Here is a 24,196-nt window from a genome sequence, read left to right as displayed (position 1 = left end):
CTGGGACCCAGCTTTGCGTTCACAAAGCCCCCCCCCGCCCCTAATTCGGCGCAGAGGATCAATCAGTCCACCCTTCTTGGCTCTATTTTGCAGTTTAGGAATTTGAGGATCAGAACGGTTTAGTAACTTGCCCTAGGTTGCGCAGAGGGGCCCAGTTGGGATTCTGACTTGAACAGTCCTGAGTTAGAATCTCGTTTCTGCTCCTAACTGGCTGTGTGCTCCTAGGTGAAAGATAGCGTCTTTGTAAACCTCGATCTTTTTTGTACTAATTCAAGGACAGTTCTAAATCCATTGAGCAAATCTTGTGTTGAGTATCTACTTAGGGTGCTTTGGGAAAACAACCCAAAACGACACGATTAAGCTTGCTAATGAGGGAGCAAGGCAATAAATAGACCCATCAAGGCTTTTCTATCTCTAAAGTGAGAAGCTTAACTAAAGGCAAGAATACGTTGCTCTGATTTTAAAAAGTGTATATGTTTATGTCTATTAAAAAGCAAAGTGGTACAGATTAAATCACAAGATATAGCAATGAAGAGATTCTAAGTAAATGTTTATTAATGTAATTTATTGATACTGGTTTGCAGAATATGATCCTAAAAATCAAAACTCACACGTGTATTTAAGTGCTAGGCGCCAGGCATTAAATAAAGAGAAGGAATCTCTGGGAAATGAGTTATTCTCATTAATGGTGCAATCGATCCTTCCCTGAGGACTTAAGACTTTTCTGCGCGTTTGAGGCTCAGTTGCTGGGGAGACTGAATCACGCGCCAGGTCAGACTAGGTGGTAAGGTATTTATTCCAAGAATCATTTTTGACCTTCTCAAGATGGCGCCAAACCCTTAACTACAACCATCACGCTCAGTCCGTGGTTGCCTCTATGGCTTCCACTTCCTGCCTAAGGGCCCAAGTGCTGTCCGACGTTGTGCCGGAAGGCATGCCCTGTTGGTGAGCTTTCTTTTCCGAACAAGAGCTACTGAAAGTATATAAAATAACATGAATCTCGTGTATCTAGAGATTTCCATGTCATCCAAGGCGCATAGTTTCTCTTCAGGTGGCAGACGAGCGGGATTTTGACCAGGCGCGCGCCGCGGGCAGCTCCTACTACTGCGGGTCTTTGGCGGCCAAGTGAGGACCCGGGAGTCTCTGAAAGTCCAAGATGGCGACGGCGGCCGCAGCATCGGCTTCTGAAGCGGAGGCTGAGCCCAAGGCCGGGCCCGAGGCTGAGGGAGAGCAGGATGAGGCTAAGGCGGCTCGGGCGAGGAGGAAGGTGTTACCGCGGGCCGTGGCCGCCGCGACGTACAAGACCATGGGGCCAGAGTGGGACCAGCAGGAGGAAGGCGTGAGTGAGAGCGATGGAGATGAGGAGTACGCCATGGCTTCCTCGGCCGAGAGCTCCCCCGGGGAGTACGAGTGGGGGTACGACGAAGAGGAGAAGAACCAGCTGGAGATAGAGCGGCTGGAGGAGCAGGTGGGCGCGGGCGTGGGCGTGGGCGCGGGCGTGGGCGGGGGCGGCGGGCTCTCTCCCTCGGGTTCCCAGGCCCCAGCCCACCTCCTCGGTCCTCGGAGGTAATAAAAAGCGCCAAGGCCTCCAAACCTCAGTTTCCCAGCGCGTCTCCGGTCCTCGGAGCGCTTACTGCTCGCCAGGTGCTTCGCAAGCGTTATCCTATTGAACCCTCGCCAGAACCCGGCGAGGGAATTGCTGTATTTCCCGTTTTGTGGGAGGACCCTGAGGCTCCCGGTGGAGGGAATTCTCTTGCTCACCGTTACACTTCCTGCAAGTGGCGAGTCAGGCTTTGAACTTTGAATCGACTCCGCAACTCCCGCTCTTAGCCATACCGGTCAACTGTGTCCAGGCCTAGAAATAAGATTCTTTTCCTCCAAGAAGAGTTGTTTGCCTGTAGGAATGACGAAGATAAGGAGCTCTGGCGTGGTAGGGAAAATAGTGACCGTGACGGTGATAATAGAAACGGAATAGCGTCTGGAGGCTAAGGCCCCAGTTGTAGCTCTTCCACACCTGCGTGCGCTGGGGCCGATATTTTAACGTCTCTCATCCTCCACTCTGTAAACTGGGACAAAACGGTTCCCGCCCAGAGAATAGTTGTAACGGTCATCAGGGCTCGGGGCCTGGCAATAGTAGCTATGTGATTTCTAATCTGTAACCTTAGGAGGTACAGGTTGTGGTGTGTCCTATGTAATCTAGGATCCCAGCAGGAAATAGGTGGCACATTCAAGTCAGGAGAGTTTGGAGTAAAGGTCCGTAGAGAGACCGGGCCTCCCAGGTGGCTCAGTGGTGACGATCCTTGGGTCAGGAGGATCCCCTGGAGAAGGAAATGGCAACCCACTCCAGTATTCTTGGCTGAGAAATCCTATGGACAGAGGAGCGTGGCAGGCTACTGTCCGTGGGGTCACAAAGAGTTGGACAAGACTGGGCACAGCACAGCAATGGAGAGGCTACTGAGTCTAGGGCAGGGAAGTCAGGAGCAAAGGTTTGGTTCCCCAGGGCTAGTAGTAGCAGGACCTTTAGGTGTCCACCTTTAGTCCTGTAGAGGTGATGGAGTGACTGGTTTTCTAGATAGTTCGTGGAGAGGACCCCTGAGAGGAGTTGAGACGTTTGTTCCAGGGAGGTAGCCCCCGTTCCCATCAGGGAGTGGGGTGGGCAAGAAGTACCCTGACCTACCTCTGCCTCACAAGCCACATGGCCTACTGGGCAAATCCTGCTGGAAGCCTGGGACCCAGAGCCCCCATGGATGTGGTCCACACGGTGGGTCCTAGGACAGGGAGGGGAGAGAGTGGAGTAGTCTTGGAGGGGAAGAGATGGAGCTCCATCTCGTTTTACAGACGAGGACCCGGAGACTCAAAAGGACTGATGAAATGTTTTGGTCTGAGTCAGGTCTAAAAGCATTTGAACTTTTCAAGGTTGTCTGTAGACCGAATGCCACAGTGGCTATGAGATCACTTAGTGATGTGGGGTTGGTAGCCTGGGTTTCTCAGTTAACTTGGCTGGGTGTGAGATTCCTTATAATGTCCTCTCTGGTGGTGACGTTCCTGTTAAGTTGTGAAGTAGTTATATCTTCTCTCGGTATATCTGTCTCGTTTGTCATCCCATCTGAACCAACCAGGGGTAGGCAGGTGGTTACTGTTTCTGCCTTTCCTAAACAAGCGTGCCAAAGTCCATTCTCTTATTCGTTCAGCAGTTGCAGCGTAATGTGAGGTGGCAGGCCGCCTGTGACTCTGTCCTGGTGGCAGTCTGTTGCTCTGGCCTTTGGCCTTTCAATGAGCCGTTAGCTTGCTTAGTCGGGGAAATAGAATTACCTGTTGAGGGGAAGGGGAGGCTCGGAAGTGGAGGGATTAAACCCTCGATGAGGGTATTTTGCTTACTAGAGTGGAGGACGGGTCAGGGCAGAGGTCTCCTTGCCACTGGTGGTGTGTACTTGCCAACCCTACCTCAGGCCACCACACAGGATGGGATCCGGCAGGTGATGGTGAACTGAAGAGCCTTTGGCTTTATCCTCTTCCTGGGGTCCAGAAATGGACTTTTCCAGTGTTTCCAAAACTCCCTCCCACGTCCTCTTAATCCCAACCTCTAGTTCTTGCTGTAACGACTCTCCTGGTGGAGCGTGATGGTCAGTAACTTCCAGAGAGGCCCGCGAAGTGCTCGGCCTTGTCGTGTTTGAATTCCGCTTCTCACCCCAAGTGTTTTTATGGAAGCTCGCAGTCGGCTGTGAAATCTGTCCAGATAACAGAAGTGAAGACGTCCGACTGTGTGTGTGGTCGTGGCTGAAACTAGAAGCGGCACCTTGTGGTCCCTTCCCGTGATTGGGCCAAGTGTGGTCCCCACCAGGCGCCTCTGTCACCTCTCTGTCCCGCCCTCCCCAGTCCAGTCCAGGCCGTGCTGTCAGGGCGTGAGGAGACCTGTCGCAGAGCGTTTGCACGATGGCCAGGCCACCTCTCTCTTTGAAGTGTCCTTTGTCCTTGGCGATGTTCTGAGACGGGACTAGATGGGCACGTGTGCGCATTTGTCAGCTCTGGTTGAACTCTGAAAGGTCTCTACAATGCATGTCCTTGTATATTAAAGTACATACTCCCAGAGTGCCTCTCCATATACAGTATCTTCATCATTTGGGCCTAAAAATCAGAAATTTAGACGAAAACCATCCTAGAGACATTTCTTCGGTGGATTTTGTACATTTCAATGCTGACCTCCCTGTGGTGGTCACAGGAGGGCTTGCGTAGATGTTACTCCCAGGACTCCCCACCCCTTCGTGCTCAGAGAACACATTCAGACCCAGGTGAGTTGGAGTGATGGGGTGACCTGGAGAGCCATGCCTACGCCTTCATGAGGACAGTGCGCCTCTCACCATCTTCTTTTCTTTCACTGTTGTTACTTGTTGACACGCTTGAATGTTGATGTTGAGACATCGCTGTGTCACGGGAGCCCACTTGAGATCCAGAGGTGCACTCTAGTGCCTTCCAGTCTAGGTAGGGAAACAGAACTGGGGGGCGTTAGAACACTTGTGTCCTGACCGCATTCTGACCTTTTTCAGCCCGTCACGTAATCATGGGGTGGGTTCAGCCTGCCAGGATTTATCAATCATGAGCAGTTGCTTAAAGATTTTTTAAAAAATTATGGGTCGTGGGCTTATGTGTTGTTGATTCTTTATTATCTGTTTGCATGTAATTTATTTATTTGGTTGTGTGGATCTCAGTGGCAGCACGCAGGATCCGTGTCATCTTTCGTTTTAGTTCCCGCCTCTGAGGTCCAGTTCCCTGAGCAGGGGTTGAACCTGGGCCCCCTGCACCCGGAGCGAGGAGGCTTAGCAACTGGGCCACCAAGTCCCTGTTTATGTATAATTTGATGTATACAGATCAGTTCACGTCTGTAAATTGTGAAGGGTGGTAAAGAGATGCACACCCTTGCTCTGCTGCTCACGCTCAGGGAGGCTTCCTCAGTGATGCTGCCTGTCCAGACGGCTGCTCCCGTTCCCACTGCCCTGCCTCGATGCTCACCACTGCCCCACACCCCCAAACCCGGGTGACTGCTTTCTTGAACCTGATGGACTTCTGCTTCCTTCTCTTTTCAAGTGTATAATTTTATCTGCTAAGTCTACAGCCCTGAGCAGATATTTTTGTTTGTTTCTGAGCTTTTAAGAAAGCGTATCATGCAGTATGTAATCTGGGAGTGCTTTCCACTCAGAGGTGTCTCTGAGGTTCCGCCACGTTCCTTCTAGTTACCCGTTTTGACTGCTGTGTATTCAGTACACCAGGGTGTGAGTAGCACACAGCTTCTCCGTTGTTCTGGCATTTGAATTGCCTGCAGTTTTCCCCTTAATACAGACTAGCACAAGGAACGCTGTTACTGATAAACTGCCGCTCTTGAAGCTGTGTGAGAGCCAGTATCGTTCACACTGGGCTCATGGTCATGGGTCGTGAACCCGTTTCGGTGGCTGCCCCAGTGTCCCTCTGTGATGCGCTTTCTGTGTGCGGGGGTCTGTTTCTGGCACTCCAGTGTTCTGTTGGCCGGTTTGTCCTGTGTCTGTTCCACGGTCTCACTCATCATCTGCTGAGACAGAGCCTCTTCTGTGCAGGTTAATGCAGCAGCTAGTGTCTGGATTACTAAGAGTGTATTGTCAGATGGCAGTGTTAGTTGAATGAATTATCATTCATCTGTCATCTCTGGAGAGTGAAATATTTATTGCTGAAATGTGGCAGATGTTGGAAGAGAAGATACTAACCTAGTCTCAGGGTGTAGACTTTTAAAAATACTTACTTATCTGGCTGTGCTGGGTCTTCGTTGCTGCGAGCAGCTCTTCTCTGGTTGCGGGAACTGCTCTCTGGTTGCGGTGCACGGCCTTCCTGCGGTGGCTTTTTTGTTGCAGATTGTGGGCTCAGTGGTTGTGGTGCGTGGGTTTAGTTGCCCCTCCGTGTGTGGTACCTTCCTGGACCAGGGATCACACCCGTGTCCCCTGCATTGGCAGGCAGATTCTTAACCACTGAACCACCAGGGAAGTCCCCAGACTTTTTTTTTAATTATTTATCTGGCTGCCCTGGGTCTTAGTTGAGGCATGTGGGATCTAGTTCCCTGACCAGGGGTCACACCTGAGCCCCCTGCATTGGGAGCGCAGTCTCTGCCGCTGGACCATCAAGGAAGTCCTTTGGTGTATAGACCTAATGTAACTCATACCCTAACTCATTTGAAAGCTGTTTTTAAAAAATGAAACTTCGTTTTGAGGTAATTGTAGGTTTCCTTGCAGTTCCAATAAATAATATAGACAGCTCCTGTGTGCCCTTTATCCGGGTTCCCCCAGTGGTACACCGGAGTGCAGTTTCCCAGCCCTCGTGTTAACATTGCCAGCGTCATTACACGGATGGGCTCTGCCACCTCAGGCCCCTCTTGCAACCCGGATGGAGCCGCAGCCTAACCTCTGACGCCCACTAAGCTGATCCCTACTCCTCTAGTTTTATTACTTCAAGAATATTACATAAGTGGAGTCATATAGTATGTAACCTTTGGGGAGGAGCTGCTTTCACTTAGCACAGTTCCCTCAAGATTCATCCAAGGTGTGTGTGTATATTAGTTTGTTCCTTTTCATGGCTGAGTAGTTTTCCACAGCGTGGGTGTTCGATGGTTCGTTTACCCACTCACCCATTGAAGGACCTCTGACTTCTTTCCGGATGTGGGTTAGAAGCACAGCCGTTATGCACAGTCCTATACAGGTGTTTGTGTGAACCCAGGTTTTACTGCTCTGGAAAAATGCCTAAGGGTGCACTTGTTGGGTGGTACAGTAGTTGTATGTTGAATTTTAAAGGCAACTGGTATTTTTTAACCTCTTCTCAAGCACTTGGTGGTGCCCCCGTTTTCCCTTCTGGCCACTCTTGGTTATGTTTCTGGTTTTTTTTCTTTCTTTAAAAAAATGTAGTCTTGGCCGTGCTGGGACCCCTTGCTTTCTCTCGTTGCGGCAGGGGGGCCACTCTCTAGCTGTGGTGTGTGGGGTCCTTGTGGTGGCTTCACTGGAGGAGCTCGGGCTCTAGGCGTATAGGCTTCAGTGGTTGTGGTAGCCAGGCCCAGTTGCCCCGCGGCACGTGGAGTCTTCCTGGACCAGGGGTCCAGCCTGTGTCCCCTGCGTTGGCAGGTGGATTTTTATCACTGGACCGCCAGGAAGTCCGCCTTCGGCCATGCTGCTAGGTGTGTAAGGACAGCTCGCTGCGGTGTCAGTCTGTGCATTCCGTACAGCTGCTGACATTGACCATTACTCATGTGCACTCCCTGGCCATCTGTGTCTTCTCTGGATATACATTTTTGGTTCATGTCTTTTGCCAGTTTTTATTTGGATTGTTTGTTTTTTAACTCGTTTGGAGTTATATCTTTTAGATGTTAACTTCGTCAGATACTTGGTTTATACACCCACCCCCCACCCCCCACCCCCCGGCCTATAGCTTGTCTTTGCAGCCTCTTAACAGTCTTTTACAGGGCTTTCTAGGCGGTGCAGTGGTAAAGAATCTCTGCCAGAGCAGCAGACACAATTCTTGCCTAGCAAACCCGATGGACAGAGGAGCCTGGTGGGCTGTACAGTCCATGGGGTTGAAAGAATCGGACACGACCAGGAGCTGAGCTCGTGTGAGCACGACAGCCTTTTCCAGAGCCAAAGGTTGAGAGTGTTTATTGTGAACGCTTGTTTTCTGTATTAATCGCTATCATGAATTTTGTTTTTTACTGTGTTACACAGTGGAATACAGTGATTTAATTTTACAGATTGAGCTTGCCTTGTATACCTGGAATGCCTCCCACTTAGTCATGGTGTGTAATTCTTTTTGTACATTGGCTTTAGTTCTGTAAGTTTCCTCTCCACACTGTGCTAGCTGCAGTCTACTTATTTTGATTTGCTGTGTTTTCATTTTCATTCAGTTCTGTGTATTTTAAATTTTCTTTGAGATTTCCTCCTTGATCGATAGATTATTTAGAAGTGTATTGCTTGGGACTTCCCGGCAGTCCAGTGGTTAAGATTCTGCCTTCCAGTGCCGGGTTTGCGAGTTCAGTCCCTGGTCGGGAACTAGGATCCCATGTGCTGCAGGATGTGGCCAAAGAAAAAAAAAATTTTTTTTTATTGCTTAATTTCCAAGTGTTTAGAGAGATTGATTCCTACAGTAATTGATTTCTAGTTTGCTTCTCTTCTTACCAGAAAACATACCCTGTGTGATTCAATGTTTTAAAACTTTGTTGAGGTTTGTTTTATGGCCCAGGATATGGTCCCAGTGAACGTTCCTTGGGCACTGGAGAAGACTGTGTTACTCTGTTATTGTTGGGTAGGGTGTTCTTTATATAGCAATTAGATCATGTTGGTTAACGGTGTTGTTGAGTTCTTTTATATCCTTGCTGATAATCTGATAGTTCTTTTAGTTTCTGAGTGGGGGCTGCTGATTCCCAGTGTAATGGTGGCTATGTCTGTGTCTTCTTTTAGCTGTATCAGTTTTTGCTTTCTCTATTTTGAGATTCTGTTGTTCGGTGCCTGCACGTTTGGGATTGTTTTGTCTTCCTGGTGGGTTGATCCTTTCATCATTACGTAATGTCCTGTTTTATCTCTGATCATTTTCTTTGCTCTAACGTCTACTTTATGTGATATTAATATAGCCACTTCTGCTCCTTTTTGTTTGTCGCATGCTGGATCTTTCCCCATCCTTCTACCTTGTATACTTTTATTTGCTTATTTATTTCTAGCTGTGCTGGGTCTTTGTTGCTCTGCAGGTTTTCTCCAGTTGTGGTGAGTGGAGGCTGCTCTCTAATGTGGTGTGTGGGCTTCTCATTGCGGTGGCTTCTCTTGTCGTGGACACAGGCCCTGGGGCACGTGGGTTTCAGTAATTGCGGCAGGAGCACTCAGCAGCTGTGGCTGCCCGGGCTCTAGAGCACAGGCTCAGCAACGGGCTTGGTTGTGCAGTGTGTGGGATCTTCCTGGGTCAGGGCTCAAAGTCACGTCTCCTGCATTGGCAGGTGGACTTTTTTTTTTTTTTTTTTTACCACTGAGCCACCAGGGAAGCCCCCCATCCTTTTACTTGAATTTGAAGTGAGTTTCTTGTAATCAGCATTCAGGTAGGTTGTGTTTTTATTCACTCTGCTATTCTCTGCCTTTTAATTAGCGTGTTTAGACCAGGTCCTTTAAAGGTAATTATTGATATATTATCAAAGAATAGCAAGAGGAGATAAGAAAGCCTTCCTCAGCAATCAATGCAGAGAAATAGAGGAAAACAACAGAATGGGAAGGGCTAGAGATCTTTTCAAGAAAATTAGAGATACTAAGGGAACATTTCATGCGAAGATGGGCTCAGTAAAGAAAAGGCAGAGGAACCAGAGATCAAATTACCAATATCCGCTGGATCATCGAAAAAGCAAGAGAGTTCCAGAAAAACATCTATTTCTGCTTTATTGACTATGCCAAAGCCTTTGACTGTGTGGATCACAATAAACTGTGGAAAATTCTGAAAGAGATGGGAATACCAGACCTCCTGACATGCAAATTACTGAAACATCAGAGGGCAGACACGCTGAGACCATAATCACAGAAAACTAGTCAATTTAATCACACTAGGACCGCAGCCTGGTCTAACTCAGTGAAACTAAGCCATGCCTTTGGGGCCATCCAAGACGGGCGGGTCATGGTGGAGAGATCTGACAGAATGTGGTCCACTGGAGAAGGGAATGGCAAACCACTTCAGTATTCTTACCTTGACAACCCCATGAACAGTATGAAAAGGCAAAATGATAGGATACTGAAAGAGGAACTCCCCAGGTCAGTAGGTGCCCAATATACTACTGGAGATCAGTGGAGAAATAACTCCAGAAAGAATGAAGGGATGGAGCCAAAGCAAAAACAATACCCAGTTGTGGATGTGACTGGTGACAGAAGCAAGGTCCGATGCTGTAAAGAGCAATATTGCATAGGAACCTGGAATGTCAGGTCCATGAATCAAGTCAAATTGGAAGTGGTCAAACAGGAGATGGCAAGAGTGAATGTCAACATTCACTCTTTCCTCCAAAATCACTGCAGATGGTGACTGCAGCCATGAAATTAAAAGACGCTTACTCCTTGGAAGGAAAGTTATGACCAACCTAGATAGCATATTGAAAAGCAGAGACATTACTTTGCCAACAAAGGTCCATCTAGTCAAGGCTGTGGTTTTTCCAGTGGTCATGTATGGATGTGAGAGTTGGACTGTGAAGAAGGCTGAGCACAGAAGAATTGATGCTTTTGAACTGTGGTGTTGGAGAAGACTCTTGAGAGTCCCTTGGACTGCGAGGAGATCCAACCAGTCCATTCTGAAGGAGATCAGCCCTGGGATTTCTTTGGAAGGAATGATGCTGAAGCTGAAACTCCAGTACTTTGGCCACCTCATGTGAAGAGTTGACTCATTGGAAAAGACTCTGATGCTGGGAGGGATTGGGGGCAGGAGGAGAAGGGGACGACAGAGGATGAGGTGGCTGGATGGCATCACTGACTTGATGGATGTGAGTCTGGGTGAACTCCGGCAGTTGGTGATGGACAGGGAGGCCTGGCGTGCTGCGATTCATGGGGTCACAAAGAGTTGGACACGACTGAGCAACTGAACTGAACTGATATATTAGGTCTAAAGCCCGACATTATTCTTTTCTGTTTGTTTCCTGTGTTTCTTGTTCTCAGGGTTCTCTCTCCTCACCTTTGTGTGGGTTACCTGAACATTCTGTGGATTCCAGCTTGGTTACTCATACGAAGGTTTAGAGTCTTGGTCTATATAGTTTCTTAGTAGTTGCTTTGAGTATTTCAGTGTATTTCATTTACATGGTATCTGTGTTTTATCCCTGAGTAAAGTGTTGAAATGTTCCTCCCATTTAGGTCTCTTTACCATTTTTCCTTTGTCATTGTTTTGGGTATCAGATAGTCTTAAAATTATTTCCGTTATCGCATACAATTTAGAAGAGTCGAGAAGGTTCACTTGTGCTTACCTGTATTTCTGCTCTTTCTTCCTTCCTGATGCTCCAAGATTTCTCTTACCATTTTCCTTCTCTTTGAAGAGGTTCCTTTAGCTGTTTAAGAGTAAAAGCCTGCTAGTGACAGATTCCTTTAGTTTTCCTTTGTTTCAGATGTCCAGTATCTTTGGAAGCAGTGATCTTAATTTATTAACTTCTAGTTTGAAAAGTTTGAAATGAATCATTTTGTGCCTGTCACTCAGCTTCATCTGGTACTAGTCTGTCATCATTCTTGTTTTTCCTGGTAGGGTTTTCATTTGTTTGTTCAGTAAAAGGAAAGCGCTCTTAATTACATGTCCCTGGCATGTGCTGCGGTGTGATACTGAATTACCTTTCAGAATTCTCACCATCTGGCGGGGTATCCCATTTTACAGATGAGAGAATGGAAGCTTAGAAAAGTGAGTGACTTGCCTCAGGTCACACTGTGTTTGTTTCGTTAGCCTGTTGCCTGTATTTCTGGGAGAACCAAGTGTGTTCTGGGGCCTGTAACAGATGTGAAGGAGTGTTGCTGCTGCTGCTAAGTCACTTCAGTCATGTCCGACTCTGTGCGACCCCAGAGACGGCAGCCCACTAGGCTCCGAGTGTTACATTTATTTTAAAAAGTCTCTCAGAATTCCCTGGCGGTCCAGTGGTTAGGACTCTGCCAGGGGCCCAGGTTCAGTCCCTGGTCAGGGAAGTAAGATCACACATGCCGAGTGGTGTGGTAAGAAAAAAAAAGTCTCTTGTCTGTTTTTCTCCGTCTTCCTGAGGGAAGTGTCGCCTTGCTGTTTTGTGTCTCTTCCAGAAAACACGTATTTTGTGCTGGTAGCAGGCGTGCGCTTTCGCCAGTGGTGACAGAAGCTGAGTTATTTGATGATCGCATTCTGAATTTCCACCTGTGTTCCTTTTCCTTCCAGCTGTCTATCAACGTCTATGACTACAACTGCCACGTGGACCTGATCCGGTTGCTCCGGCTGGAAGGGGAGCTGACCAAAGTGAGGATGGCACGCCAGAAGATGAGCGAGATCTTCCCTTTGACCGAAGGTAGCGCTTCCGCAGTTGAGCCACTTTCATAAACACAGAGAATTGAAGGGTCTTTTTTCCCGTGCTGAAAGTGGGACATGCTCCTTATAAAAAATTCGGGATAAGTGTAGTGGAAGGAAGAAAATCCATCCAAAGTCAGCGACTTTTAGTTTATCATCTTCTAGGATTTTGCTAAACATAGTTGTGGTCATGCAATACCAAGTCCACAATTCAAATCTTGATTTCTTTATCGTAATGTTATGATAAAATATTTCTATATAATTAAAATTTCCCCATTCCCTTTCTGCTTCCCATTCTGGTATTTATGTATATAATCTGTTCTCTCAGAAACGAATAATTGTAACTATAGTATAGTTACACTTTCATAAGCAAGTTTAATTTAAATGTTTCATACCTTATTTGTTCCACAGTAGTTGGGCATTTAAGTTATTTCTTCTTAACTTGGCTTATGAAATGTGATTATGCCAAGCATCTTTGTAGTTAAATCTCCATGAGTATATGTAATCGATCTTTTAGGGACAAGTGAGTTAACACAGATCCTAGATCCAGCTCTGTCCCCCTTTCCCTCCCACAAAGCATGACTGTGGAGTGTTGAAGCTGAAATCGATTGCCTTTCAGATGTCTTTCTGGCTTTGTGACATTAAGACCATCATATAAGCGTCCTGAGGCTCAGTGTTCCCAGCAGTATGATGGGGTAACAGTAGTTTCTGCACACAAGGCATTCTGTGTGCCTCGCTTAACACGTGCTCGGCGTGTCATGAATTCTTGGATAGATGCCATTGTTACTAATGTTACTGTTGCCTGCCTCTCAGGATTTTGATAGATATTGAAAGAGAAAGTGTGTAAGTACTTTGCAGAATATAAACTGCCCCGTAGCTGGAGGGATATTATGACTTCAGTGATCTGCTCTTACTTGGAAGCGTCAGCCTCGTGTGTGCTTAGTGCAGGTTGTAAGAAGTGAATTTCTGTGAACTGGGCCAGGGTGTATGGGGCAGACGAAACCTTTGTATGCTGATGCCTGGAGGTGCATCAGCACACGACTTTGGGCGGGGCTGGGGGATGGGCAGTGATGCAGGGCGCGGGTGTCTTGCAGAGCTCTGGCTGGAGTGGCTGCACGACGAGATCAGCATGGCCATGGACGGCCTGGACCGGGAGCACGTGTACGACCTCTTCGAGAGAGCGGTGAAGGATTATATCTGTGAGTCCCCTGCAGGCCGGCCCAAGCGTGTCTGGCAGGCTCCTCTCGCGTCCCTCTCGTGTCCCTCTTGGTTGCTGGGACCACACCGTGAGGCGCTGCCCCCAGGAAGGTCCTTCAAAAAGCAGTGGGAAAGACTGCAGTGCGGTTATTATTATCACTGTCTGTGGTTTTCAGTTGAGGCTTTTGGTTTCACAATACATGTGGAAGAAACAGATGAAGGGAGGAGGTGAATAGACTTGCCCCCAGCATTTATCTCCAGGGAGAACTTAGCTGCTATTTCCAGGTGACTATGGCAACCCACTCCAGTACTCTTGCCTGGCAAATCCCATGGACAGAGGAGCCTGGTAGGCTGCAGTCCATGGGGTTGCTGAGAGTCGAATACGACTGAGCGTCTTCACTTTCACTTTCATGCATTGGAGAAGAAAATGGCAACCCACTGCAGTGTTCTTGCCTGGAGGATACCAGGGACGGGGGAGCCTGGTGGGCTGCCGTCTCTGGGGTCGCACAGAGTCAGACACGACTGAAGCGACTTAGCAGCAGCAGCAGCAGCAGCAAAGGTTACCTTTTATGTATTGAATGGAATTTTAGAAGCTTTGGACAGGATGCTTGATTTCCCCCAATACTAAAAAACTTTAAAAATTTTGAAATTATTATGGATTTATAGGAGTTTGCGAAGATGGTACAGAGAGGTCTTGTGTAGTTTCTTGATCCAGTATCCCCCAGTATCTTATGGCTGTAGTACATGCGTGCTCAGTCACTTCAGTCGTGTCCCACCCTTTGCGACCCCATGGACTGCAGCCCACCAGGCTCCTCTGTCCATGGGATTCTCCAGTCAAGAATACTAGAGTGGGTTGTTATGCTCTCCTCCAGGGGATCTTCCCAACCCAGGTATCGAACCTGCGTCTCCTGCACTGTAGGCAGATTCTTTTCCACTGAGCCGCCAGGGAAACCCCATGACTGCAGTACAAACTCAAGGAAATGGACCTTGGTACATACAATGTGTGCGAATAGTTTTGTGATATTTATTTCACCACTGCCTCGAGCTACAGAATCATCCATCTCGGCAGACACTGAGGACTGTATCAGACAATGCTGTGGACAAAATGTTTTTAAAAAAGTGTTTAAAAAAAGTCCCCATTGTTAATTAAATATCCCTTTTCCCTGTCTAATTGTCCTCACTCCCTGTGTGGGCATTTCCCCTTGTGAGAAGTGTAGACCCTCCTGTAAACCTGACTAACCCTCACTAAGGGAGGATTCTGCTTCAAGAGCTCGTTCATTTCATTTTGTATTCCGTAGCCCACGTGGCAGCTCTGTGCTGGTGAGGGAAAACAGAGCAGCTGACAAACTTTAGCTAAATTCTTTGAAATAGATTTATTTCATTGAAAAAGCAGGCCTCAGGAAAACATGCAGGAATTCTCATGTTAGCTTTATCTTTTAGAATTTTTATTTTCCAAGATTAGTGTATAAGCATCAACTTATTTTCAGATCTCTGAAAAGTGACTTAATAGGCAAAATGTATTTAGTAAAAAACAATGCATTTATCAAGAGTTTAATTCATTAGTTTTAAAGCTGCAGGAGTGAGCATATAGAAAGTTTATTAAGAGGGAAAGAAACAAGGCAGCCAGGTCTCTTGTGTTTTAGAGATTTAGAATCTTTGGTAACAGGATTGGTATTTAAAAAAATTTTTTTTTTCATTTCAATCAGAAGGCTTAAAAATGAATCAAGATTTAAAAGTTGGAACAGTCTAGGCTTTGCAATCTTTCTGAAAAATCATTCAGATTTCTAATTATATTCTTTGAAATCGGTTAAGGGTTCCTTTAATTTTAATAAATCCGCTTTATAACCAGTCATAAGATTACGTATTGCCACCTGGCATGTACTGCTTACATAGTCAGGTCTCTCTGACGATACTTGGTAGGAATGTTAGGTGGACTTCCTTCTCAGGCTGCAGTGTTGATACAGGTGACCTGGGGTGCCTGTCAGTGATGCTGTTCTCTTTATGAATGAGCACTTTTTCAGTGGGCTCATTTCTTCTGTTTGCATCAGAACAAAAGTTTTGACATTTGGGCATTTCCTATCCTAAATATACTTCTCATTTTTAGGTCCTAACATTTGGCTAGAGTACGGCCAGTACTCAGTCGGCGGGATTGGTCAGAAAGGTGGTCTTGAGAAAGTCCGCTCTGTGTTTGAAAGGGCCCTCTCGTCCGTCGGGTTACACATGACCAAGGGACTTGCCATCTGGGAGGCATACCGGGAGTTTGAAAGTGCCATCGTGGAAGCTGCCCGGGTGAGTGCCCAGTGCTTGCCTTCGATCAGCCGCTTACCAGTCTTTGTTCGTGGTCTCGGAAGAACACAATTAACAAAACGGTCTTTGCCCATCCCTTGGTGGGTGGGCAGTAAAGTAAATAAAATCAAGTATCTTTGTGGAATAGCAGGAATGTCTTCCTTGACTAAAAAGCAGATGCCATACAGGCTTTTTGTAGTGTTTAAAAATACTGCTGTTTTAGTTATGGTTCCAGGTGAATGTACAAGGATAACCAAGTCACCCCCCCCAAATTATGTATTAATATTATATTAGTATAATATATAAATATAGATTATGTTAATATATACATGTTATCTACTAATGTAATATAAAAATATAATTTGTATTAAAATATAAATATGTTAATATAAATATAAATTATATGTAATATATATAATTTTGAAGGGGTGACTTGGTTATCTTCGTACACTGTATATATAGAGTGTGTCCCATAGTGACTATGGGAGATTTGACCTCATCATAATTGCAGTTTTTAGACTAGACTATGATTTATAGAATTTGAGAGCCCACGCCCCAGTGTCTCTCCCACTACATGTGTGACCACACTGTTGTTGGTATGCGGTGGAGCCCTGTATTACTTGGATCATCATGATTACAAGAGCCCAGGCCCTTCTGGACTGAGTCCCTGTTGAAGAACGTGCAGTGATGCCTGCCCCCCACCCTCCCTGAGGTGCCGGGGCAGAGCCTCTGGCTGACACGTGTCAGTTGTGACCCCATGTGGACTCTGGTCCTGCACTCCCCTCAGTATTCCTGCAGTTTCTGCCTCTGTGCTTTGATTCATGCTGTTCATTCATCCGGGAGTCCGTTTCTGTCTCATTAGTTCCGGAGAGCCTGCAGACGTGTCCCAATGCCAGCTCCTCTAGGAGTCTTTCCTAACTTCCTCCCTGGATAGCTGCAGACAGCCCTAAAAACCAGCCTGAAGCAAGCCACGAGCCTTTGATACTTGAGATGCCTCTGTCCTATCTCATGATAGTCATTTGGGTCCATTTCTTAGATTCCTTCTTGCTCTCCCCATCACCATCAGTTGGTAGAGATAACATTGACATTTGAGCCTCTTACAACGTTTGGCATAATACTTCATGTATAAGGGGTCCTATGAATTTTTTTTAGTGTGAGCTAAAAATGTGCTGAAATAAGTTTTGAAGTAGGCAGAACCAAAGTTTGTCATTTACTACGGGTTTGCTTCTTTAGCCCATGGCTGGCTTCCTTTCCCCTTCTGACTGGGAACAAACCTTTGATTCACAGCTGGAGAAAGTCCACAGTCTCTTCCGGCGACAGCTGGCGATCCCACTCTACGGTAAGAGAAACTGCCCCGTCAGCAGTCGGCGCTTTGGGGCGTGTTATGATTAGGCCTTCCCCAGCATCTCGTGAGGCAGACGTGGCTGGCGTTTGTTTTCTTATTGGACAGCGTCACTGTTGACAAGGCCCTGGGTGAAAATGTATCTTGGATTGTTAACGCTCAGGAGAGTTGTGAGGGTCAGAGGCGGGACTCCCAGTTTCCTGTGTTAAGACATGGTGCGGGGGTGGGCAGAGACAGGGTCTCTGAGAGGACTAGGGAAGCTGACCCCCTGTGTTTTCTGGGGGAATGAGAGTTCTGTCATAAGCATCTTCTCTTCAGAAGAAACCTCCATTACAGGGTGGATATTTGACGTGGGCTTATGTTACGTCTTCTGTGGAGGTGATTTGGTTCATGAGCACAGTTGATTGGAGTAGCTCTGTCTGAATTTTTGGGGGTTGGGAAAGATTCTTTTTCGTGTGAACATACTTTGGCAAGCCAAACCTCCTTTTTTGAACGCAAGAAGCACTGAGAGGACTTCCCAAGCGTGGGAGGAGCTCGAGGCCACCGTCTTGCGTGTTCCCTGGATGCGGTTATGCACCGCACAGCTTCGGAACCTCTGAACCCAGGTGTTACTTCTCTTTTTACTTCCTGGTTTATTTGGGTTTGATTTGACAAATTATAAAGTGGCTCTCCAGTTGAATCCTTGGATGACAAGCAGAAAAGGCCAGAGCGGAGCTGGCTTGTACATTTCACCTCACATACCAGTGTGAGAGAGTGCAGCATGGTGAGTGAGCGTGAACTTGAGCCAGAAGACTGCCTGGGTTCAGAGCCTCTCTCTGCCATTGACTGTGGCCGGGTGATGTGACCCTCTGCTTGTGTTTCCTCAACCGCAATGTGGGAATCACGGTAGAACCTCCCTTGCAGAATTGTGAGGATTGAATGAGATAATGGATGTGAAGTATTAGAACATAGGAAGCAGTAGGTAAGTGTGGTTATAGCCTTGCTGTTAGTTTCATTTTCTGATGGTTGGATTAGCTGGTAGGGCTGCCCAGGATGGTTCTTCAGGATAGAGTCTGGGGCCAATTCAGGGCTCAGCAGAAGAGCTCAGGGTTCAGTCAGTAAGAGCCCATGGCCAGAGATGCGGGAGGGGCCCGGGGCACCTGTCTCAGAGTTTACTCTGTGTTTGAGTTGATAAAACCCAACTGTCAGACCCACAAGACTGACTCCATCTCTCAATAGATATGGAAGCAACGTTTGCAGAGTATGAGGAATGGTCTGAAGACCCCATTCCAGAGTCAGTAATTCAGAGCTACAACAAAGCCCTGCAGCAGCTGGAGAAATACAAACCCTACGAGGAAGCCCTGGTGAGTGTGGCCCCTTTTACATTAAATGTCTGTCTCCCAGCTTTCCCTAAGCCAACAGTTGTGAGTAAAACAGGATCTTTGTCATGAAATGTGTAGGGTGGATAAATGTGTACATTCAGTTTACATCCTGATAATAGGGTGAACGTCCATGTGCCCGCCACCCAGGTTAAGAAATAGCGCGTTGCCAGTCCCTTAGGAGTCTCCTCTGTGCCCTCTCCAGTTGCTTCCCCCCCCTCCCGAGAGGCAACCACTTTCCTGACTTGTGATCATCATCCCCTTGCTCTTCTTTATAGTTTTACACCCTATGAATGTATCCTTAATGTATAGTTTAATTTTGCTTGTGTTTGAGCTTTTGTACAATGGAATCAGGCTGTATATTTTCTTTCATTCAAGATGTGTTTGAGTTTTACTCACGTTGGTAAGTGTAGTTACAGTCCATTTGTTTTCACTGCTGTAAAGTTGTCTGTGTATAAACTGTCCTGTTCATAGGTAGTTGGGCTGTATCCAGTGTCTTGCTAGGAGGAGGAGAATTGTTCCGATGATTCTCAGACGTATCTCTTGGTACACGTGAAAAAGGGTTTCTGTAGGCACATATGTAGGAGTTGTTGAGGAACATGTATCACAGTGGAAGGAAGTGCTGGGCCCTGAGGCAGAGCTGAGCTGTTTCCAGGCTGTCAGTCGCTGCTTCTGCCGGCGGTGTCAGCATTCTCATTGCCCGCCAGCTGGGATGTTGACATACATTTTAGCCAGTCTTCATGAATTTGAAAGTACAGTTTAAATTTGCATTTCCCTTTCATTACTAATGAAGTTGAGTGTCTTTTCAAACCTCAGATTTCCTTTTTTAAAAAAATCTTTGAAGTAGCTGTTAAAATCTTTGACTCATTTTTCTTTTGGTTTGTCACATTTTTTCTAACTGATATCTGGGTGTCCTGGGTCTTAATGCATACTTTTGGTTGCATGTATTGCAATTTCTTCCTCCCAAGTTGGTGGGTTGTTGTTGCCATCCCACCCACCACCCCCCCCCCCCTTCCCCGCAGTGGCATGTTTTGATGACTAGTTTTGTTTTTTTTTTTAAGTAATTTTACTTATTTTTGGCTGTGCTGGGTCTTTGTTGCTGCATGGGCTTTTCTCTGGTTGCGGTGCGTGGGCTTCTCATTGTGGTGGCTTCCCTCGTTGCGGGCACAGGCTCTAGGGCGCGTGGCTCAGTAGTCGTGGCTCCCAGCTCGAGGGCGCAGGCTCAGTAGCTGTGTCTCGCAGGCTTAGTTGCTCCTGGGCATGTACGATCTTTCCGGACCAGGGATCCAGCCCACACCTCCCGCACTGGCAGGCGGATTCTTTACCACAGAGCCACCAGGGAAGCCCAGTGAGCAGTTCTTAATTTTAATGTAATTGGATTTATCATTCTTTCCCTTAGAATTTGTGATTAAGAATTCTCTCCGTACTCTGGGGATACTAATCGACTTAGCTCTTGTTTTTCTTCTGAAAATTTATAGTTTTGTTGTTTGTTTTTCAGCTTTCATCTGGAATGGATCTTTGGGCATGGTCTGAGGTGGGGGCTAACTTTGTTTTTTATGTAGCAAAACAGTTGTTCATTGCTGACTTTGATGATTCTCCCCCGCCCTCACTCGCGTGTTGCCCGATGCCTGTCAGGGATTAGCTGTCCATTTCTGTGTGGGTCTATTTGTGGGCTCTTTGTTCCACCCCACTGGTTCATGTTACACTGTTGTGATGATGTGATGGTTTTACAGTTAAGTTTTGATCTTCGGTAGCATGAGTCCCATTCGTGCTGCTCCTCTTCTAGAGGGCCTTGGCTTTCTTGAGCTGTTAATGCTTCCGTTAAGAATGAGAATCGGTTTTTCAGGTTCTACTTAATGATAGTATAGTTACTGTTTTTTTTTTTATTTGGCCACACTATGCGGCATGTAGGTTCTTAGTTCCCTGACCAGGGATGGAACTCGGACCCTTAGCAGTGAGAGTATAGAGTCCTAACCGTTGGACCGCCAGGGGATTCCTTTGAATTTTTGATTGGAATTGCATTGAATCTGTAGATGAATTTGGGGAAGAATTTGCATCTTTTAAATATTGAATCTTCCAATCTATGAACATGTATGTTGTTGTTGTTTAGTCACTCAGTCGTGTCTGACTCTTTGTGACCCCATGGACTGCAGCACTCCAGGCTTCCCTGTCCTTCACTATCCCCTGGGGTTTGTGTAGACTTATGTCCATTGAGTTGATGGTGCCATCCAACCATCTCATCCTCTGTCGCCTGCTTCTCCTCCCGTCTTCAGTCTTTCCCATCATCAGGATTATTTCCAATGAGTTGGCTCTTCGAATCAGGTGGCCAAAGTATTGGAGCTTCAGCATCAGTCCTTCCATTGAATATTCAAGGTTGATTTCTATTAGGATAGACTCCTTTGATCTTCTTGCTGTCCAAGGGACTCTCAAGAGTGTTCTCCAGCATCACAGTTTGAAAGTGTCAATTCTTTGGTGCTCAGCCTTCTTTCTGGTCCAACTATCACATCTGTATATGGCTATTGAAAAAACCATAGCTTTAACTATAAGGACCTTTGTCAGCAAAGTGATATCTCTGCTTTTTAATATGCTGTCTAGGTTTGTCATAGCTTTTCTTTCAAGGAGCAAGTGTGTCTTAATTTCATGGCTGTAGTCACCATCTTCAGTGATTTTGGAGCCCAAAAAAATAAAGTATGTCACTGTTTCCATTGTTTCTCCATCTATTTGACATGAAGTGATGGGACTGGATGCCATGGTCTTAGTTTTTTGAATGTTGAGTTTTAAGCCAGCTTTTTCACTCTCCTTTTCACCTTCATTAAGACTCTTTAGCCCCTCTTCACTTTCTGCCATTAGGGTGGTGGTTTCTGCAGATCTGCGGTTACTGATATTTCTCCCGGCAGTCTTGATTCCCGCTTGCTTTTTCTCCAGGCCAGCATTCTGCATGATGTACTCTGCATATACATTAAACAAACAAGGTGACAATATACAACCTTGACGTACTCCTTTCCCAATTTTGAACCAGTCTGTTGTTCTATGTCTGATTCTGACTGTTGCTTCTTGACCTGCATCCAGGTCTCTCAGGAGGCAGGTAAGGTAGTCTGGTATTCCCATCTCTTGATTTTCCACAGTTTGTTGTGGTTCACACAGTCAAAGGCTTTAGCATAGTCATCAAAACAGAAGTAGATGTTTCTCTGGAATTCCTTTGTTTTTTCTATGATCCAGCAGATGTTGGCAATTTGATCTCTGGCTCTTCTGCCTTTTCTAAATCCAGCTTGAACATCTGAAAGTTCTCAGTTCACGTTCTGTTGAAGCCTAGCTTGAAGGATTTTTAGCATTACCTTGCTAGCATGTGAAATGAGTGCAGTGGTAGTTTGAACATTTTTTGGCATTGCTCTTCTTTGGGATTGAAATGAAAACTGACTTTTTCCAGTCCCGTGGCTACTGCTGAGTTTTTCAAATTTGTTGGGCATATTGAGTGCAGCACTTCAACAGCAGCATCTTTTAGGAGTTTAAGTAGCTCAGCTGGAATTCCATCACTTCCCCTAGCTTTGTTTGCAGTAATAACTTCCTAAGGCCTACTTGACTTCACACCCTAGGATATCTTGCTCTAGGTGAGTGATCATAGCATTGTGGTTATCTGGTCATTAAGACCTATTTGTACAGTTCTTGCCGCCTGTTCTTAGTATCTTCTGCTTCTGTCCGGTCCATACTGTTTTTTATTGTGCCCATCTTTGCATGAAATGTTCCTTTGGCATCTGATTTTCTTGAAGAGATCTCTAGTCTTTCCCTTTTGTTTTCTCTCTTTCTTTGCATTGTTCACTTAGGAAGGCTTTCTTCTGTCCTTGCTGTTCTTTGGAACGCTGCATTCAGATGGATTTATCTTTTCTCCTTTGCCTTTTCCTCTCTCCTTTTTTCTGCTATTTGTAAGACTTCTTCAGAGAACCATTTTGCCTTTGTTTTTCTTGGGGATGGTTTTGATCACTGCCTCCTATACAATTTTACGAACCTCTGTCCATAGTTCTTCAGGCATTCTGTCTTATCAGATCTGATCCTTGAACCTATTTGTCACTTCTTGTGTATAGAGGTTTGATTTAGTTTATACCTAAATGGCCTAGTGGTTTTTCCTACTTTTCTTCAATTTAAGTCTGAATTTGGCAATAAGGAGCTCATGGTCTGAGCCATAGTCAGCTCCAGTTCTTGTTTTTGCTGATTGTATGGAGCTTCTCCATTTTCAGCTGCAAATATAATCAACCTGATTTTGGTATTGACCATCTGGTGAATTCATGTGTAGAATCATCTCTTGTGTTGTTGGAAGAGTGTGTTTGCTATGACTGGTGCATTCTCTTGGCAAAACTGTGTTAACCTTTGCCCTGCTTCCTTTTGTACTTCAAGGCCAAACTTGCCTGTTACTCCAGGTGTCTCTTGACATCTTACTTTTGCATCCCAGGCCCCTGTGATGAAAAGGACATCTTTTTTTGGTGTTAGTTCATGAACATGGTATAGGCCTCTGCTGTTTAGGTCTTATCTTTCTGTGAGGTCTTATAAATTTATCCAGTGCCTTGAACACATTTTTAGATGTATTTCTAAGTGTTTTTGATACTGTTGTAATCAATATCTTTTAAAAGATTTTCTGTTCTAGCTGTTTGTTCCGGGTATATAAAATGAAATTTTTTAGTGATATTTTAATCAAACTTGTTCAGTCCTTATCAATACTGGTAATGTACAGATTTGGGGGAATTTTCTGTGTTGACAATAATACACACACAGTATTAATTATAAATGGCCTTTATTCCCTTTTCTTGGCCTTAGAATATTTTTTATTTCATTGACCACTCCTCAGACCTGTGCTTTTGTTTTCTCGTGTTTCTTATCTTTCAGTTGACCCCCAAGTCACGGTTGGGCTGCATTTTGCAGCACCTGTGGCCACATGTACTGCATACGTTGCCCACTGTCTTTGCCTCCTCCTATCACATCCTAGATCTTTCACTTGGAGTCACTTTTCCTTTGCTTCAGGTCCACCCTTTAGTGTCATGTGCTTGGATATTTGCTTGTAACACATTTTCTGTTTTTTATTTAAGAGGTCTTTGTTCTCCTTGAGAGTTTCTCAGGATATAGAATTCTAGGCTGACAGTTCTGTTCTCTGAGCAGTTAAATATGTCTTTCTGGCTTCTGTTGTGCTGCTGAGAAGTCAGCTGTCTTAACTCTTGCTTCTTGAAAGGAAATTCTTGTTTGTTCTCTGGCCAGCTTTAAGATGTCATTGTCTTTTGTTTGTTTTTATTTCTCTGTTTTTTGGCTGTGCATATAGGATTCTAGTTCCCTGACCAGAGATCAAACCCTCTTTCCCCGCGTTTGAAGAGCAGTGTCCTAACCACTGAACCATCAGTGAAGTCCCAAGATGTCTTTGGTTTGGTTTGATGTCCGGCAGTTTGGTTACAGTAGGGCCAGGTGTGTGGGTTTCTTTGTATTTATCCTGCTTAAGGTTTGTTGGACTTCTTGGCTCTGCTTTTGGTATCTTTAATGGGCTGATGAGTGAGAACACAGCTTTTAGCTCTGGGCTAGGACTTTACTCCTCTGACTTGGTTTCCTCAAATGTCAGATGGGATTGAAATGATAACTGCCTCCTGGGATTGTTGTAAAGATCAAATTCTTAATATTATCTCTTAAACTGGCAAAAGCTTAGCTTTCCCTTAGCTTCTTCTTCTTCTAAGTCACTTCAGTCGTGTCCAACTCTATGTGACCCCATAGACGACAGCCCACCAGGCTCCCTCGTCCCTGGGATTCTCCAAGCAAGAACACTGGAGTGGGTTGCCATTTCCTTCTCCAGTGCATGAAAGTGAAAAGTGAAAGTGAAGTCACTCAAGTCGTGTCCGACTCTTAGCGACCCCATGGACTGCAACTTACCGGGCTCCTCCGTCCATGGGATATTCCAGGCAAGAGTACTGGAGTGGGGTGCCGTCGCCTTCTCATTTAGATTTTGTTTGTGGTATTTCTTGTTTCTTTC

General features: G+C 45.9%; 1 protein-coding gene across 2 annotated transcripts in view; it reads left to right on the top strand.

The window, feature by feature from the left end:
- The first annotated feature begins 1,136 nt into the window (after positions 1 to 1,136).
- Positions 1,137 to 24,196, top strand: part of SART3 (spliceosome associated factor 3, U4/U6 recycling protein) — a 41,103-nt gene continuing 18,043 nt past the window's right edge. Inside the window, exons 1-6 of one of the 2 annotated variants that reach the window (XM_027566484.1) lie at positions 1,137 to 1,468; positions 11,890 to 12,016; positions 13,110 to 13,214; positions 15,317 to 15,501; positions 16,786 to 16,837; positions 18,059 to 18,183. In XM_027566484.1, coding sequence (XP_027422285.1) covers positions 1,157 to 1,468; positions 11,890 to 12,016; positions 13,110 to 13,214; positions 15,317 to 15,501; positions 16,786 to 16,837; positions 18,059 to 18,183 — 906 coding nt within the window. In that variant the 5' untranslated portion in view covers positions 1,137 to 1,156. Of the gene's footprint in view, positions 1,469 to 11,889; positions 12,017 to 13,109; positions 13,215 to 15,316; positions 15,502 to 16,731; positions 16,838 to 18,058; positions 18,184 to 24,196 lie in introns of both variants that reach the window. The other variant, XM_027566483.1, reaches the window with a different exon arrangement.

Source organism: Bos indicus x Bos taurus, chromosome 17 (assembly GCF_003369695.1).
Source record: "Bos indicus x Bos taurus breed Angus x Brahman F1 hybrid chromosome 17, Bos_hybrid_MaternalHap_v2.0, whole genome shotgun sequence".
In the NCBI taxonomy this organism is placed as follows: domain Eukaryota; kingdom Metazoa; phylum Chordata; class Mammalia; order Artiodactyla; family Bovidae; genus Bos; species Bos indicus x Bos taurus.
This window is presented reverse-complemented; position numbering and strand designations above follow the sequence as displayed.